The following is a 14,977-nucleotide window of genomic DNA, read 5'->3' on the forward strand; positions in this document are numbered from 1 at the left end:
GTCAAAATATGGCACTGACTAATTGGAAAGAACATTATATGTCACCAGAGCAGTTAAACAGTTTAACCCTTTTAGAGATAAATATAGTAATGATGCAAATTTGTGCAACAAGTTCAAACCACTATCAAATCAAATGAAGGCAAAAATGTTAGTATCTCTGCATTGCAAAGAGGGGAACGTTCGGAGATCATTTGCAAGAGCTTACTTACAACTGTACTGCTGCTGTTGTAATCAGAAAGCGGTTTGGCGTCATCAAGAAAGAAGTTTCATTTGAACATCTGTGATTTCGACAATGTGAAAAATAATTCAAGTAAGGATGAATTTGTCAATTTTATACGGTCTGGATCTCATTTGGATTTATATACTACTGATGATTACTGTCCTTTTATTCTTCAGGTGACAATGAGTACAAAAAACAAATTCAACTACGGAAACATTTAGTGAATTACAGATTTCACTGTAGGAAACTGCTGTGTGAGGGGCAGTCAAATGAAAACTGAACACCCATCACAATGGAACCATGGACTGGTTCCATTCCAACCACACTCATTCAGACATTTATCCCACTGGGAGATGAGACTGTCAAATCCTTGTTTCACGGAATGTTGTTGGCTACTGATGGATCCTTAACCATACCCACTCTTGCACTTCCTCACCCAATTGAAACCAACATCCACACATCTTTCTTCAGGACATCAAAGATGTGAAAATCACATGGTGAAAAATCCAGGCTGTATGGATGATATTGCAGTGTTTCACAACCAAATCACTTAAGTGTAGCCTTCATCTGACTGGCAGTGCATTATCGTGAAACAGGATGATTCCGTCTAACAGCATTTTTCTGCATTTTGACTTACGGTGTGTCACAGTTTCTGCAAAGTGTCTTGACAGGGCTGCACACTGCACACTGAGGGCCCCTGCTATCAAAGGAGGAGATCATCATGACCTTAATTGAACTTGTGTGTACATCTTTGGACTTCTGAGGGCGGGGGATATGTTGGATGTTTCCGCTGTTGGCTTTGCCACTTGCCTTGGGGCTCGTAATGGTGGCCCCATGCTTCATCTCCTGTGATGATACAGGACAGGAACACATGCCTCACCTCATGGCACCTTAGCAGATGACTCAGACTTGATGCTATTCTGTCGATCTTTTGTCCCTCTGTCAGGTGATGTAGCATCTATTGTGCACAAATTTTGCAGTACTGCAAGTGGTCTTTGGAAATAGCATACAAGGAGCGATGGCTAATGACAATGAGAATATGAATTTCATCCGGGATTCGTGTGTCTCCCTGGATGATAAGGCCATCAATCTACTCCAACACATCAGGCATAATGGCTCAGAGGGCCTGCCAATCATCTTGCAGTGATGTGCACCATTCCTGGAACCTCTTCTTACATCACTCGTGAACACGGCAGGGATATGCAGTGTTCACCACACACAGTAGACATGTGACGATGAATTTCACATACTCCAGCACCCTCAGCCACCTGAAAACTGACCATGTGTGTCTGCTCTTCTTGGCTCATCTCAATGTCAATAACTGGATGAACACAATTGCTCAGTCCACCAACAACCAAGATCGTAACCCAACAACTGCATGAACCAATGATGTAATACAATGCTGTACCCCAACCATAGCAATGACAATGTCAAAATAATCAACAGTAGGGCCACCTGCAGCACAAACAATCTCATGGTGGGTGTTTGGTTTTCATTTGACTGCTCAACTTATTTTATCTTATTTTCTGTATATCTGAAAAAGTTTAATGACACAAAATGTGGCATGAGTTGAGGACTTTTTGCACAAGTTACTTTCACTGCCAATATCTTCCAAATTATGAAGCAAACAGTAACACTCTCTTGCTGTATCACTAAACTTAGTACACAGTTTTTAAACACAATAAAGATTTTAAGAATAGACGTTCTGAATGTCTCAACAGAACTGTAGTCAAATATGTATCACTTTTTCTTTAAAAATCCTCATTCAAATTTTTCTCTCTCTTGAAGTCTGTTTTAATTATATACTTCATACATTATTGTAGCATGAGGTCCTTAACAGAAGAAATTTTACTGAAAGTTTTAAACAGTTCAACAATTTAATTTAAAATTATGTTCTCTCCAAAAACAATGAGAAAAAATGGCACTGCAAGAGTGATCTATTACCATTATCATTAACTGCGTACAAATCTGTGTAAGAAAAACTTTGGAAGATTTATGCTTTGCTACTAGAGCTCAAGCATGTAACAGTCAGTTATGTTGTGCCTCCTAATTCTCAAGAAGTATAACTGAAGTTGTTTAAACTACTGTACGTCACTACTGATAATACAATCATGAATCAAAACAATATGACAACTGCCCTCACATGTTTGAATGCCTCCTGGTGGTGTTGCAGGCACAGGATGCAGTAAGGAAAGAATGTAAGTGGATGGGAGATGAATGGGCAGTCATTATAGCGAAGATACCAGGCTGCAAATGCGAAAATCCACTGATGCAAGTGGTTTTGACAAATGGCACATTGTTGTGGCACTGCGGCTGGAAACGAGAATTTTTGAAACACCAAATCTGGTCACCTGTTCGCGTGCCACTGTCATGAGCACCTATGGAAGTAGTTGAAGGATGGTGGAATAACGCATAAGCTGTATGCTACTGGAAGGCCGCATCTCATCACAAAATGTAGAGGTTGGAGGATACCCCAGTATGTAATCCAGACAGGCAGCACTATGTGGCTGATCTGACGACAGAGGACAATGCTGAACCAGGCACAAGTGTTTGGGAGCAGACCATTCAAAGGCCACTGCTGAATGTGGAGCTCTATCACACAACCCCATGTTCTTGTGCTGACCTAATAACATTGTGAGTTACAACTGCAGTGGGCACAGCATCACTGAGTTTTCACTGTAGATCAATAGAAATGTATTGTCCGTGGAATGAACAAAAACCTGTTACACCAGGTCGATGGTTGAGTCCTTACACCCCATAGTCCAGGTGGATGGCTGCTTGAAATGTGCACTGCACCACAGGTTCAAGCCGGTGAGGGCAGAATTGTGCTATAGGCTGTATAGAGTTGGGCTCCTATAGGACGTATGGTAGTACTCAAACACACTATGACAGCAGTGAACCATGTGAACATGACTGCTGACCACCTGCATCTCTTCATTGTTGAAGTCTTCTCTGATGGCAATGACCTCTTCCAGCAGATAACTTTCCACGACACAAGGCCAGAATCATGCTGCAGCTATTTGAGGAGCATCATAGTGAAATCACACTGATATCTTCATCAGAAAATGCCCGATCCGTACCCACTGGAACACTTATTGGGTGCCGATTTTGTGCCCACAAACCACCACCTCATGATTTGTGGGAATTTAGTGATCTGTCAGTGGACATCTGGTGTGACGTACTTCTAGAAAGCTACATACTTTTAGAAAGCTATCAAGGACTTGCAGATTCACTGCTGTGCTGTATTTGGAAAGTGGACTAACATGCTATTACACAGGGTATCATTATGTTATGGCTCATCAGTGTAAATTTAATCAGGTGCAACAGTAATTTGAAGAAGCAGTTTTAAATGTCTATTTCCTCAACCTTTAATTACACAACTTGAAGGATAGTTCATGGGAAGCACAACATACCTGGTGCGACCAGTAATCAAAACAAGATTTGAATGAAGTAGATACGAGGCACAATACCACTGGTCGATATATATATTATATCCACATCAACTACTGCAGGTTATCGTGGAAAAAGGAGTTAGCAATCAGACATGTTGTCAAAAGCAAATTTTAAACAAAAAATAATGTTAACCTTGCAATAGTGATTACCATTTCATGAATGGTACTGAATACTGTTTATGTCAGTTTGCCACGAGCACAAACAGTAGAACCATGCAATAGTGATTACCATTTCATGAATGGTACTGAATACTGTTTATGTCAGTTTGCCACGAGCACAAACAGTAGAACCAATCTTGGAATTCACTCACAGCTGTGTTACAAATTTATGTCATGTTTGCCACAAGTGCAGATAGTGGAACCAATCTTGGAATTCATTCACAGCTGTGTTACAAATTAGTATCTTTACTGTGCTGTATTCTTCAAAGCAAATGGACTTTTCCAAATTACACTAACACATCACAGAAAATTTAGAAGATGAACTATAGTCTGCTTACTAGTCAGGCTACTTTTTTTAATATATAAAAGTTACTGGGTACAAGACGCCTACATTATATACTCATATGGTGTGGTTATGGTACTCAGGCCACACCTTAATTTATACTAACCCTTCTCCTCTTCCTACCTTCTGTTTTCATCCCTTTCTGATTCCAGGGCTGGACATAAAATACATATTTGCCATGTTAATTCTTAACTGCCCCATTTACACACACTTTGTCTGTTTGTGACTTCTTGCCTAGCAACTTTTGTTAATTTTATTCACTTACAAATGCTTTTTCCACCACTTCCACAACTTCAAAGCTGCTATTTTGCCTCTCACATTTTATTGTCAGTTCTTCTCTTCAAACATTTTTTTTTCTTTTTTTTTTTTTTCAGTACCTCTGACAAGGGTTAAGAATGACTGATGTAGTACTCTCTATATTCCATCTTTTTAAAGTTTCACTCCCTTTTCGCTTCACTCCTACGGAAAAATCTTCTAATGGTGAAAGTGTCAAGTTCATGTCAGCTTTTTTTCATTTTACTATCAGTCCTACATTGATTTTCAGACTCTCCGCATCTTATCTTTGGAGCAAAGGATAAATATCAAGTGTGAATTGTTTTCCCCTGTGCAGAATATATCCCTCGCCATAGAGCACTACAAAATGCTCACATTTGGCGAAGCCCATACTTCGCTGAATAAAACCCATATTTTGCCGTATATCGCTGATGCTGAAATGCCACCATGTAACTGCGTATCTTATGGATACCAGCTGGGCCCAGGAGCCGTTGGGCTCGCCTACGTGCCTGAACAGCAGCCAATTTTGAGTCTGCTGCACGCAAATTTAGTTCTTGAATTGTTCTTCTCGCCATGTCTGAAATACGAAACAGTAACATGTAACAAGCGTCACTTGTTCAGAGTGCTGTACATTAAAAAACAAACTTAGAGGACTAGATAAACATTTAAAACACAGTTAGTTTCAATGGAAGTTACAGACTGACTGAAAACTGATGCCAGGCTAACGTTGCAATATCTTATATTAATATATGTTCACAATGGGACAGTGATCACAAATAGAAAGAATCAAATGAATGTAAAAGCTATCTCTTGGAAATATACCACACACACTGTATGGCACTAGGGAAAGTCAAGCAAAACACACATCATCAACTCAGTCAGCACAGTCATTAAGGAGTGAGTCATACTGAAGAACTGTCAATTTCATTTCTACATGTGTAGAAATGTAGAATACATGAAGCTATATGGTTAGGATTTAATGCCCCTTTGACACAAAGATCACCAATGACACTGTGTTAGCTTAGTTTTATTGGTAAATGAATTTTCTTTCAATTATATTGTGCAAAATTAAAAACAAATAACAAAAAGAATTTCACAAAATTGGGGGATACAAAATGAAATTGCTTCCAATTTTAGTTGTCAGCGTCTCTGATGGAACAAATAAATAATAAAATTATTGCTGAAATGGGTACTCTGCTCCACTGAATGGACTGCCACTCTAGCCAGAGTTGCTGGAGGTAACCGCCATGTGTTTGTGAGGTATGTTTGCTTGTGTAAATTTGTGTGCATTTCTCTTTTCTGAAGAAGGCTTTGGCTGAAAGACAGTCCTTTCATTGTGCCTGTCTCCAACTCAATGTATCACCTTTATGCTGAGTAGCAATCCATCCTTTACACAATATTGTTGATGCTCCAACCTGGACTTTCAACTGTTCACTTACTTTTATGTAATACAGAATGATCTCACCTGGTTTCCAATCAGGAGATTTATGATAAACAGAAGTTAATGGTACCTTGAGAACTCTTGCAACAATAAACAAATAACAAAACCTTTCAAGGTGGAGTGATTTCAAGAGACTACAAACAACAAATGTAGTGCTGCTACGAAAGTCCAATAATTAAGAGGCAGATGATGCACATTGTGTATTTATAAAACATCATTTATCATACGTGAATAGCGTCATACATTTTCAGTGTTTGCTTCACCATGTAAGAAGTAGATTTCTTTTGATACAACTGAACATAGTATACAATCACAATTACTTGAAACTGCACAAGATGTCTTCACATACTACATTTTCCACAATTATTTCTGACAACTATAAAGGCTTTACATAATTAACCTATACTGTCACAGGGTGATAAGTTGAGGATAACTCCCCATAGTCAGAGAATCAGTTATTGTGAAACAGCTACTGCATTGTGGCAACCGATGTGTCCCCTCCACAATGAGTGCAAGACCCACATCACTCGCCAAACTTATATTTTTAATAGACAACCATGCAGTTTGCATATGGTTTTGCAGAATCATTCTGAATATTTGTAGTTCTCTTCAACCGGAGTAACCAAGTGGGGCACGTGGTTATTAAATTAAATGTTACATTTCACGCAAATAGCAATTTTTTTAGTAGATGAAAATAATTCGGTTAACTTCGGTTTCTGTGACTGAGTCACAAAGAGGGAATGGCCAAGTCGGGGTGGTTTATAGCGGCCTCCAGAGGTGGCCCGAGAGAAAGCTAGTGGACACACTACCCCTGACAGTGCGCAGTCATTACCTTTGTACAGGACGGGGGGTGGCGTGGCGCCCTCATCCCGTACCGTATAACTCAAAGCTGCAATTTCTCCACTACGTGAAAATCTGCCCCAGATTCAATTTTTTGCGGCCAAGGTGCCGTATCAACACAAAAGACGGGTCTGGCACCACTACCGGCCGTGTTGGTGAGGTGCATTCCTTATAAATCTCCTACACCCCTGCACTTGGCATGGGACTCTGAAGAAGCATTTCGATGGTTCTGTTAGCAACGCAGAAGCCTCGAGAACGTTTCAACTTAAAATTCCTCCCAGAAGCCACCCATTGGCTCAAACAGTGTGACGTGGGGCGATGTTTCCCACACACACAATGTCTGGAGGGAAGACAGGGGATTGATGGAAATTTTGTTGCAAGAAGATGATTGGGCAGCCGCTGGTGCTGGGTAGGAGAAACTGAGAGTAAGCTTGATCTGAGAAATGAGATTCATGTTCTGACTTCTTTAGTGAGCAGTCATTGCACTTCGTATTATCCGCTATGGAGTATGGAGGTAGTAATTTTACCCAAGAAAATGTGGTCTACCATAATTGCGCATCGTCGCAGTTGCAGCTCCGTCGGTCACCTACATAGCAACTCATCAAGCAATGCAGACAAATGACTGCAGCACCGGGTACAGCTGCAGTTATTACTGGTAAATATAGGCACCACTGGCATACTTTGATCAGCACTGTTCCATCTTGCTAGAGCGATCGCCACTTTATGTCTTTTTTTTAATTTATTTACTTTTTTAGACTAGTGACAGGATACACATAGAATTTAGTGCAGTACATCTGGATAAGGAGAATGCCAGCCATCACAGAAGCTATTTTAATGTTTACTGTGTAGATTTTAACTGTTCTCTTCTTACCACTTAATAACAATCAAATTAATTTGTGTCTGCTGAACTGAATAAATTCAATAATTATTCTGGTACTCACAACAATAACCTGTTCAGAAAATCCATTCCTTGGCTACAACCAATCATTAATTTTGGAGGGTTATAAAAAAAGGATAAAGATTTACATAATCTTATATGAGGAACCTGGTCATACTCAAGTTAGTTGCTTAGCAGAGTGAACATAGCAATGTCAGGGTGTGTTGTGCAATTAAATATGCTCCTCTCTTGGGTTAATTCTTTGAATTTCGACTCTAAATTGTACTCACTGTTCACATAACTGCAGTGATGTACGAGTGGTATCACTCTGATTGTCAGTAATGTATTTTTCGGAGCCCCACAGGATAAAGGCTGGATATGAAAGTTACATCAATTTCTATTACTGAGGTAAAAGATACCAAAATAAATGAGAGACTCATGTACTTCAAGAGAGGTAGTTCCAATTTTTTTGTAGGGTTCTATGTATATATATAACAAGGTAGACATAAAATAGTCATATATAATGAGTTCTATACTTGTAGCAATATAATCCCAGAAGATTTAGTTACAAATTAGACTGGGGTACCATCTATACACACACATGCGCATATGCACACGCGCGCGCCCACACACACACACACACACACAGACACACACACACACACACGCAAAATAATACCACACACCACTTCACTACGTGAAGTTAAATTTTTGTATGATGCCAGCAAAATTAAACACTTTTGATATGTTCTTTGGAACCTGTATACAGTTGGGTGGCATCATCCAAATGGTGTGATGTTTCATCAAGCTGCCTACTTTACATCTTGTAGCAGCCCCGAAGGCTGGTTTATCTTTTGCTGTTTACCATCTTATATACAGCCTCCGTTCTACTGTCAAGCACTGTCCCCTGGTACCTGGGTGCACCTATGCTGGCACATTTCTTCAAAGGAGGCAGGGGGATGAGAGGTGCACACAGTGGAACACAATTCATGATCCTCAGGATCCATGACACCACTGTGGGGGTCAGGATGCTGCTAATCGAAAGGAGGTATGTCCATGTGGTGTGATCTCATCTACTCAGTTGGCTTGGCATCAAGAGATCGTCTCAAAGATTGTCATCATACTTTGAGTGCACTGATGGTAGTATCCCCTGCCTTACTTAATTGGATGTCTTTATTTTCAGCTCATAATGTAGTCAGATATTTACAGATTATTTTAAACTGTAATTCCTAAATAAACTGGTCTGTTTTAATAACTTCTTCTTGTCATAATTCAAACTATGTCCTTTGGAGATACTGTGCTCTGCAGCAGCTGACTGTGTCAGTTATTCCTCATCTGTGTACCACTTCTGTTCACACATCTTTCCTGAACCATCTGGGTGGTATGACCTACGTACAATATCCCAAACTAGCACGGGATGTAGTAGATTCCTGGTTTCTGGAGTTCTAGGTTATCCTCAACAGACCGTGACAAAGCTTTCTTCTTGGGTGGTGGATGAGATGCACATTTGACGTTATGTTACCTGAGTATTCTTCCACTTTTCACATATATTTTAAATTGATGCAAGGGATAAAATGTAGATGCAGTAGGTTTCTCTTCTTCCTCTGCAAGTTGTGGACTGGGCTCCTCCAGTTTTATGACAAACTTGACCTGGCAGTGATTGTCTGCAAGTGCTGTAACTCTGCTGCCAAACTCTCTCAGTTGGAGATTTCTCAAGTCCTGTGCACTACTGTGCCAACGAACCTCCTTGTTGTGAAGGATCATGACAGCATTCAAGTATATTTGTATGTGTTGATTTGCAGTAAACACTGTCCTTGTGTGCCATCTAGCCTTTGCTTGAACAGAAGTTGGTTTTTCTCTTCTATCTCCACTGTGAAACTGATGCTTCAGTGCAGTGAGTTCAAATGTGCTACAAGTGTTGCAGATGCCATCATCTAGATCACACACACATCATCTATATACTGGAAAAAACAGCGGATTTGCATACCGTTGACTAAAGAGCTGCTTCTTCCAACGCCCTCCAACATATTGGCTACCACCGGTCCTAGTGTGCCATTCCATCCATCTATTTGTAGAAATTTCCATCCCACAGGTTTTAGCCTTCTGCGAGGAAAAGTTCAAAGAGTTTCACTTGCAAAAGTTCTAAATCCTCTCCTACAAGGTTAAGATACGTATCTCAGAGGTGCCGCAGTAAAGAGTGAAAGAACATCAAAGCTCACCATGAGGTCTTCCTGGATAACCCTAGTGCCATTAGATATAAACATGGAGACAATTTCCACTACAACATTTCTCAAATGGTAAAGCATTATCAAGACAAATGGAATACCACCATGTTGTCCAACTACTGCTGGTCCTTATAAAGTGACATTTGCGAGGCAAAGTAATGCAGGAAATCAGGAAAACAATATTTGAGGCATGATTGTTTTATTTATTCTTATGTTCCCTATTTTTTTTTATTCTTTTGTGTACTGACAGGTGGTTGGTCAGTTGCATTTTTTTCCATTTTTTTGTGACAATGATCAAGCTAAGTACCAATTATTGATGAAGCACTCTTGCTTGCACTATACCTTCATTGCTTTTTCATGCAATATTTTTATCATCTACAATCAAAACCAACTTGACATCTGGTACAGCTGGTAATGTTACTGGTTTTTAGACTAGTGACATGGCTCAGTCATATTAATGTGACCACCGCCTATGTTTGACTACAATGTTCCATGACTTCTCATAGCAGGTGGCAGCACTAGCAATTGGGGAGGGTATATAGAGGATATTGGGGGATGCACAAAACAGTGCAGTCATTGCCATAATGTGGAAATGGAGCAATTTACCTGACATCCAAAAGGGCAAATTATTGGCTTTCAGGCCAAGAGTGGATGCATTTACAAAATGGCTAAGTTTGTAAACTTTTCATGTGCCGCTGTGGCTAAAGTATAACGTACATGGCAAAATGGTGCTACCCAAAATTGGAGCAAGTGCAAAACTACGGTACACCGCAGTCCATAGATGACAGGGATGAACAACAGCTGTAAAAATGTGTACGAGCAAATAGATGAGCAACTGTTGGAAAATTGATACCCCAGATAAAACAAGGGGCTACCAACAGCGTCTTCTCAATGACCGTACAGTGAATGTTGCTGCACTGGGCCTCTACAGCAAACGCCTCGTTCATAAACACATATTGTGCTGTTATTGGTGACAAAGGCAGAATTCACATGTCAAAACCGCAACTGGATGTCCAATGAGTGGCAACAGATGGCCTTTTTAGATGAATCATGTTTTATGTTCCATCCAACTGAAAGCAAACACCCTGCAACAATCATCAGAAGGGTCTAGTAGGCTAGAGGAGTGAGCATTATGGTCCAGGGAACATTTCATGGCACTTCCTGGGTGATCTTGTCACACTGGAAGTCACAATGCACCAACACAAGTATGAATCTATCCTTGGGGACCATATTCACCACTAAATGCAGGACAATGCAATATGCCCCACAGCTCCAGTGTACGAGCACAGTTCGAAGAGCACCTGAATGAGTTTACCGTACTCACCTGGCCACTAAAATCCCTGCATTTAAGCCTAATCAAGAATCTGTGGAACCACCTCAACAGGGCTGTACACATCATGGATCCTCAACTGAGAAACCTAGCACAGTTGGCCATGGTACAGGAGTCGGCATGACTCGAGATCCATGTCTATACCTTCCAGAATCCCACTGACTTTCTTCCTCCATATCGCGCAGCAGTCTGTGCTGCAAAAGGAGGTTATTCAGGGTTTTGAAACGTGGTCAAATTAACGAGATTGGACAGTGTAATACCTAGTCATTCTTGACATTTTTTATGTAGGCTCTAGAGGGATAATTTGTCTCTATCTTCAATAGTCTAACAATTCAGGTTTTTAAACATTACTATGATAATCTTCCATAGTTTAAACAAACCTGTGATAAATAATGCTACCATTATTTGTATATGTATAATATCCCTGTTACTGCTGGTCGATACACAATATTCTAATATGGGTTACATGAGTATTTTCTAAGCAATTTTATTTGTTGACTCATTGCATTTTCCCAGTATTTTACAATGAACTGATGTCTGACACCTGCTTCGCCTATGACTGACCCCATTTTATTTAAATATTTCATCAGTTTAGTGGCTGGTTGCAGAATCATATGTGCTTTAAATATCATAAAAACTTGCAGAGAGAGAACTGAAAGCACACCTACCAGATGACCAAGATTGATCATGGCTGCTGTATGGCTCCATATGCATCCTGAAATAAAGAGAAAAAAATGATTACATGGTAAGAGCATAAGTGTGTTGGCCAAGCAAGAACGTCTTTATTTACAAAGCAAAAGTATTACACACAATACTAACTTTAGGAGGCTTCTGATAGGCACATTAAATTTAATGTACCTTTTGCACTGAAAACAATCTACCTTTCTTTTCATTTTTTGTCATAGGTCTCAGGGATAACAGAGAGAGAGAGAGAGAGAGAGAGAGAGAGAGAGAGAGAGAGAGAGAGAGAGAGAGGGGGGGGGGGGGGGTTGCAGGGAGGGGTGTAAAATGGATTTTGTCTGAACCTTTAGTAAGTTCTCATCCTTATCTAAAAGCATGTCCAACTCTTTTGGTAACTCAAAATTAACTGCTTATGAATGATTGTTCAGGCAGAGATGTGGTGAAGGAAGGAGGGTAGGGAGAGTAAACGATTGTGGCAGTAGGGAGAGGGGAGATATATATTGGAAGAAGGAGCAATAGTTGGAAGGCAGGAGTAGCAGTAGATTCCTCTTACCAGCAGCAGCAAAATGTTTATTAATAAGAGGACTGGAGAGGAAAATTGTGGCTGAGGGAAGGTGGATAAGTAGTTGAGATCAGAAACAGAGCAAGTATGAGCCCAGTAATGAGGGTTACACACACTCTTCCGTCTAAGCTATATTGGCATCCTTCTTTCCCATGACATTTCTGTGAATACAATGAGTCTGAGAATGGTGGCACTACAGCAACTCCCTACTCTTCAAATCTTCCCTATTACTGAAACATGCAAGAGTGTAAGACTAGCATTGACTTAGTATGGAAGTTGATGCATGATTGACATAAAAGTTTTCTGGGTTTGGTACCGCATCATAATGTAAAAACTACTGCTGCTATAGAAAAGCCAACGTTTCGGCCACGATTGCAGCGGGCTTCTTCTAGACCCAGAAGAAGGCCGCTGCAATCGTGGCCGAAACGTTGGCTTTTCTATAGCAGCAGTAGTTTTTACATTATGATGCGGTACCAAACCCAGAAAACTTTTATGTCAATCATGCATCAACTTCCATACTAAGTCAATGCTAGTCTTACACTCTTGCATGCTTCAGTAATAGGGAAGATTTGAAGAGTAGGGAGTTGCTGTAGTGCCACCATTCTCAGACTCATTGTATTCACAGAAATGTCATGGGAAAGAAGGATGCCAATATAGCTTAGACGGAAGAGTGTGTGTAACCCTCATTACTGGGCTCATACTTGCTCTGTTTCTGATCTCAACTACTTATCCACCTTCCCTCAGCCACAATTTTCCTCTCCAGTCCTCTTATTAATAAACATTTTGCTGCTGCTGGTAAGAGGAATCTACTGCTACTCCTGCCTTCCAACTATTGCTCCTTCTTCCAACATATATCTCCCCTCTCCCTACTGCCACAATCGTTTACTCTCCCTACCCTACCACGTCATAATGTAAAAACTACTGTTGCTATAGAAAAGCCAACGTTTCGGCCACGATTGCAGTGGCCTTCTTCTAGACCCAGAAGAAGGCCGCTGCAATCGTGGCTGAAACGTTGGCTTTTCTATAGCAGCAGTACTTTTTACATTATGACGCGGTACCAAACCCAGAAAACTTTTATGTCGACTGACTCTGGCCGCGGAAGCCTACGCAATTATATTGATGTATGATCTTGCTATTGTCGTGTAGCACTGACTCAACAAGAATGGCTGACCACTGGGATTAGATGGCAAAGAATGACACTGTCTTTTGTGAGACTATGGTGGATGTAAGACAAAAGTTAAAGCGATGCAGTGTATACAACTGCAAATTTCTTTCATAAGAGGAAGATCAAGCTTCGTCCAATGCAAAAAGATTGTATTCTTGATCATTTCACTTCCACTGTGAGATAACATAAGTGTCCCAACAAACAAAAATAGGGCCAAGGGCAATGTCATTGTTATGTCCTTGTGACCAAAACATGTGCTATTTGTGATTCAGTAGCACACGTGAGCTGCAAAGATCATTCAGTATGATTCATGGCTCAGGTTTCAAAAACATAGCACTCATACCTGTAGCAATTGAAGTGGGATGTGAAGGCTACAGTACCTCATCTGGCAATCTATACCCATAAGCAACTATCCTGGAACCCGGTACCAACAGCAGGTTGTCTATTTACAACGGTCACTCCAAAAGAAATGCACACTATTTTTTTTTTAAATCAATCTTTTATTCTACATATTCGAAAGTTTTACAGTGTGTAGATATCTCCTTTAGGAACAATATTTTCATTTCTCCACATAATTTCCATCCCTCTCAACTGCCTTAAGCCATCTTGGAACCAGCGCTTGTATACCCGCACGGTAAAATTCTGGAACAACCTGTTGGAGCCACTGTGTGGCAGCGTACACATGGGAGTCATCATCTTCAAACCTTGTTCCATGAAGAGAGTCTTTCAGTTTCCCAAAGACATGATAGTCACACAGAGCCAGGTGAGGACTGCAAGGTGGGTGTTTCGGTGTTGTCCATCCGAGTTTTGTGATCGCTTCCATGGTTTTTTAACTGACATGTGGCCGTGCATTATCGTGCAACAGCAAAACATCCTGCTTTTGCCAATTTGGTCAAACATGGCTCAGTCGAGCTTGAAGTTTCTTCAGTGTCGTCACATATGCATCAGAATTTATGGTGGTTCCACTTGGCATGATGTCCACAAGCAAGAGTCCTTCGAAATCGAAAAACACCGTAGCCATAACTTTTCCAGCAGAAGGTGTGGTTTTGAATTTTTTTTCTTGGGCAAATTTGCATGATGCCACTGCATTGATTGCCTCTTCATCTCTGATGAAAAATGATGGAGCCATGTTTCATCAGCTGTCACAATTCTTCCAAGAAATTCATCTCCACCATTCTCATACTGTTCTAAAAGATCGCTGCATACTCTTTTTCTTGTTTCTTTGTGAACCACTGTCAGCATCCTGGGAACCCGTCTGGCACAAATCTTTTTTAACGCCAACACTTTCAGTATTCTGCAAACACTTCCTTCCCCTATCCCAACGTAGTGTGACAATTCGTTCACTGTGATGCATCTGTCAGCAGTCACCGACTCGTTAACTCTCTGCACATTGCCTGGAGTGTGTGCGG

General features: G+C 40.6%; 1 protein-coding gene across 1 annotated transcript in view; it reads right to left on the bottom strand.

The window, feature by feature from the left end:
* Positions 1–368: 368 nt before the first annotated feature.
* Positions 369–14,977, bottom strand: part of LOC126416138 (uncharacterized) — an 80,741-nt gene continuing 66,132 nt past the window's right edge. Inside the window, exons 5-7 of the mRNA XM_050083679.1 lie at positions 11,829–11,875; positions 3,885–5,024; positions 369–3,805 (exon numbers count right to left, since the gene is read on the bottom strand). Of these exons, the coding sequence (XP_049939636.1) occupies positions 4,819–5,024; positions 11,829–11,875 (253 nt within the window). The 3' untranslated portion in view covers positions 369–3,805; positions 3,885–4,818. The remainder of the gene's footprint in view (positions 3,806–3,884; positions 5,025–11,828; positions 11,876–14,977) is intronic.

The sequence above is a fragment of the Schistocerca serialis genome, chromosome 8 (assembly GCF_023864345.2).
Source record: "Schistocerca serialis cubense isolate TAMUIC-IGC-003099 chromosome 8, iqSchSeri2.2, whole genome shotgun sequence".
Classification (NCBI taxonomy): domain Eukaryota; kingdom Metazoa; phylum Arthropoda; class Insecta; order Orthoptera; family Acrididae; genus Schistocerca; species Schistocerca serialis.